The sequence below is a fragment of the Mustela lutreola genome, chromosome 16 (assembly GCF_030435805.1).
Source record: "Mustela lutreola isolate mMusLut2 chromosome 16, mMusLut2.pri, whole genome shotgun sequence".
NCBI lineage: Eukaryota > Metazoa > Chordata > Mammalia > Carnivora > Mustelidae > Mustela > Mustela lutreola.
In genome coordinates this window covers 12,399,403-12,403,832 of record NC_081305.1, presented here as the reverse complement: position 1 = coordinate 12,403,832, position 4,430 = coordinate 12,399,403, and the positions used below count along the sequence as shown (strand labels likewise).

General features: G+C 51.4%; 1 protein-coding gene across 5 annotated transcripts in view; it reads right to left on the bottom strand.

The window, feature by feature from the left end:
- Window positions 1–4,430, bottom strand: part of PDPR (pyruvate dehydrogenase phosphatase regulatory subunit) — a 36,833-nt gene that overhangs the window by 11,450 nt on the left and 20,953 nt on the right. For all 5 annotated transcript variants that reach the window (XR_009348970.1, XM_059153696.1, XM_059153698.1 and 2 more), the window contains 5 exons: window positions 3,875–4,030; window positions 3,560–3,693; window positions 3,058–3,206; window positions 2,498–2,610; window positions 140–234 (listed from right to left, as the gene is read on the bottom strand). Coding sequence is in view for 4 of the 5 variants with exons in the window: in XM_059153696.1 (XP_059009679.1) it covers window positions 140–234; window positions 2,498–2,610; window positions 3,058–3,206; window positions 3,560–3,693; window positions 3,875–4,030 (647 nt within the window). In the remaining variant the exon portion in view is untranslated. The remainder of the gene's footprint in view (window positions 1–139; window positions 235–2,497; window positions 2,611–3,057; window positions 3,207–3,559; window positions 3,694–3,874; window positions 4,031–4,430) is intronic.

Genomic DNA, 4,430 nt, shown 5'->3' with positions numbered 1-4,430 from the left:
TCATTTTGTTTGCTTAATGAAAACCACAACACCCTTTGTGGGCATCAGTTGCTGTAGTAAGAACATGTAATTGCCGTCACTATAAAACAAGTATTCCCTTAACAACCCACTTAACAACTAAAACTGTATTAGTACCCACCTTGCAAAACAGACTTGGGAAGTGGTCCGGAGTCATAGGGGCATAGGACAGCTCAGACAGCACATCCACAGCTCGAGGACCGATCAGATTGAGGGCTAAATGGAAAGGAGCGAGAGATGCCAGTCCAGGTGACAGCGGGGCCAAAGAGAAAAGTCTGTTTTGGACTTGATCCCTTGCTGCCAGGCCTAGGCATTGAGACCGTGACAGCAACCCTTTGCTCAGGCAACCCAAGGATGGACAGAGAGTCCTTCCATTCTGACAAACACACCCCTCCTGACAGGCTGCCACAGGCAGCTACTGACTGCTGGCAACAGCACCCAGCGAGCTGCTTCCTCTGCCCGGCTGCACTGGGAGACAACCCACAGCCGCCTCTGCAGGGACACTGGGATCGGGAGACCATGTCCTGGCTGACGACAGGTGCCCACTGCCAGGCCTGGCCATGAACTGGCCGCACAGTTCCCACTGCCTCCCTTTTCCCAGGCTGCTACGTGATGGGAGGAGCCCAATCCCCGATCTGCACCAGGAGGACAGCCCTGAGGAGAGCTGCCCAACCAGCCTGGAGTCCATCATGTGACAGCAGCCTGTGGGAACTACACACCAACAACCCTCAGGGGCTAGAAAACAACTCTGGTTCTACAGTCTGCCAGTCTGGTAGCAAGAAGGAAAAGCTGCTATGAATTGGCAACGAGGGCCTGCTGGGGACGAGGGGCGGGTGGCAGTTAAATGGGGGATTGGCAGGCATTAAACCTAGAATGAGCAGGTAGAAGGAGGGGCTGCTCCCCCACAGGACTGCTCAGGAGGAGACAATTAAGTCATCCTTGGGGAGCCTGCGTGGCTCAGTCAGCTGAGTGTCTGCCTTCAGCTCAGGTCATGATCTTGGGTCCTGGGATTGAGTCCCGCATCGGGCTACCTGCTCTGTGGGAAGCCTGCTTCTCCCTCTCCTGCTCCCCCTGCTTATGCTCCATCTCTCACTGCTTCTCTGTCAAATAAATAAATAAAATCTTAAAATAAAAAAATTAGGGACGCCTGGGTGGCTCAGTAGGTTAAGCCGCTGCCTTCAGCTCAGGTCATGATCTCAGGGTCCTGGGATCAAGTCCCGCATCAGACTCTCTGCTCAGCAGAGAGCCTGCTTCCTCCTCTCTCTCTCTCTCTGCCTACTTGTGATCTCTCTCTGTCAAATAAATAAATAAAATTAAGTCATCCTCAAAAATTATTCACTCACTTAAAGAAGGTAACGGGAAATTCTGAGGAGAATAATACATCAGCAATAAATTAAAAAGTACCGTTCAGGACACCTGAGTGATGCAGTGGGTTGGGCATCCGACTCTTGATTTTATCTCAGGTAACAATCTCAGGGTCATGGGATCAGGTCCCATGTTGAGCTCACCGCTCAGCATGGAGTCTGCTGATAAATAAATAAAATATTTTTTTTAATAATTGATTTATTTGACAGAGAGAGACACAGTGAGAGGGAAGCACAAGCAGGGGGAGTGGGAGAGGGAGAAGCAGGCTTCTCGCTGAGCAGGAAGCCTGATGTGGGGCTTGATCCCAGGACCCTGAGATTGTGACCTGAGCAGAAGGCAGACGCTTAATGACTGAGCCACCGAGGTGCCCCTGATAAATCTTTTAAAGGAAATTTTATCTCTTTTAGAGAGTGTGCGAGCACATGATGGGGAGGAGGGGCAGAGGGAGAGAGAGAATCTCAAGCCGACTCCACAATGAGCCTCACGTAGGGCTTGATCTTACAACCCTGAGATCATGACTTGAGATGGAATCAAGTCAGATGCCCAACCGACTGTGCCACCTAGGCGCCCTGTCAAATAGATAGATACAGAGAATCTTTAAAAAAAAAAAAAAAAAAAAACACAAAAACCTATTGGGGTCCCTGGTGGCTCAGTTGTTAAGCATCTGCCTTTGGCTGGGGACATGATCCCAGGGTCCTGGGAACAAGCCCCACGCTGGGATCCCTGTTCAGCAGGAAGCCTGCTTCTCCCTCTTCCACTCCCCCTGCTTGTGTTCCCTCTCTCACTCTCTGTCAAATAAATAAATAAAATCTTAAAAAAAAATACTATTCAAATGATTTACTCATTCATTTCAGCAATATCTGCACTCCTCCACGCTGGCCGTAGGGATACAACAGCAAACAAAACAAACCACAACTAAAGCACAACTCAGTGCACACCACACTGACAAAAACCTGGGTATCAGAGAGCAACGCTGTGCGCCCAGAGAGCCTCCTGCACGCCTCTGACTCTGATCCCCATTTCTGAATGTCAAATAGAAAGAAGGCAAATGGAGAAGACACATCTGGACAGGCTGGCCTTTCCCTGCACAGCTGACCCCAGAGGGCCCGCCTACCGGTGTATTTCCAGGTGACGTCCTCAAGAAGCAGGTTGCTGTCTTCCGGCATGTGTTTCTTAAGCCAGGCCCAACAGTGGACCTGCTGGTCGGTAGGGGAAATCATGAAGAAACTGAGAGGGAGACAGAGAGTAATCAAAGCCAGGCAGCTGAGAAAGGCTCAGGAAGCAGGCAGGTTAACTCATTTCAAAGCAACCCATGAGCAGAAGACCTAGCTTTCAGAGAGGGCCAGCAGTGCCCAAGCCCAGGACCTACCGAGTAAGCACAAAACAAGACCCGGGCTTCCTGTCGGTGCCAAGACAGCATACAAGACCGACTATGGTAAGCGACCATCTCTGCCCCTAGGGTGACTCCTCTGTTCACAGAGAATTTTATTAATCTGGGGGCTTCTTTTCCTTCCCTTGTGATTTCTGTCTGTACTGCACTGCCAATGACCAGGCCAGGAATGTCTAAAATCTGTGTCCTGGGTGTAAGCTGGTTTCCTGGAGCCCAGGGCCGGGCGCTCGGCTCCCCGCATGGAGTCGGGGGCCGTGGGGGGCGGTGGGGGACGTGGGCCTCACCTGCGCTTGCTCAGGCGCGCGACACTGCAGTCGTTCTCATAGCCCCCGCCCTGGTTGAGCATGCCGGTGTGCACGATGTGGCCCACAGGCACGTCCAAGTCGTTGGAGAAGAGGTACTGAAGGACTTCCAGGGCCTGGTCCCCGGTGGACTGCCGGGTTAGGGAACAAAGCAGAGAGCGTGAGCACGAAAGCCTGTGGCCGGGTAACACTGTGACCTGCTGAGGAGATTTCCCTCATCATCCCCCAGCAATGATGCCTGGTTTTACTCCACCGGCCAGAAGCTCCGGAGAAAGCTAGCTCGATTCCGATGGTAAGTGGGCCTCGGCAAGCGGATTATAACCCAGAAACAGCTTAAAATTTAGAGAAATGCTATAATACAGCTAAAACACTAAGATATACCAGAGTTCTTAGAGAAGCAGTTTTAAAGTGACAGATGAAAAATGGGGCATTCAACGAATACGCAAAGGTTCCTAATCTCTTCTTTTGGTTCCCAAGCACTTACTGTTATTTCAAACTTTGTGAAAGAAGACATGTCAATGACGCACACAGCTTCCTTACAGCACTTGACCTCGGACTCCACAATTTCAAACCAGTCTGGCTTATAGAACGTCTTGCTCTGTTCCAATGCCAGGAGGTCTGTGGACCAGAAAACAACAAAAGAAAAAGAGAAAAGGAGATTTATATTGTGTGGAGCTTAGTAGAGCGTGACAGATTTTGTTTACTCCTCTAGGAACATGTTCTAGCTGTAATGCATTTTAAATGGGTTTTATTGGCCCCCAGGACAAAAAGGAACAAAAATGAAAATAGGCCTTCTTACCCTTGTCCGGTGGCACAAAGTACTTGGGCCTCTCAAATCCATGTTTCTCCATCCACCTGGCTCCTTGTGCGTCCAGCCGGTCATAGAGAGGGGAGGTGCGTAACTGCCTCCCGGTCTGGAAGTCCCAACGGGGAACCTTCAGATCGTACAGCAGAGCTGGAACAGATAGGGACAGTCTCTGCCAGCCCAAACCACAGGGCGGAGAACACAGCATGCACGAGGTTCAGGACTTGCTCCTGTGCACAAGAGCACGCTCTGCGGGCTAACAGGGCCTAATATGGACCAGTGCCCAGTGCGACAGGCCGGCTCCCAAAGAAAGAGGAATGCTGCAGAAGCCGCGCTCCTCCCTCACAGTTACACAGCTGTGAGCCGCAGAACATCTCCAGGTTCGAATCCGCAGGCAGAGTCGATGGGAGGAAGGTCCGTTTTCCCCAGCAGAGGGGAAGGCTGCATCGCCACAGCACACAGCAGGCAACAACAGGCAACAACGTGTGAACACACGGCGTGTGCTGCTTTATGGGGCCAGAGTTGCTGAGCCCTCAGAACTGCTACAGAC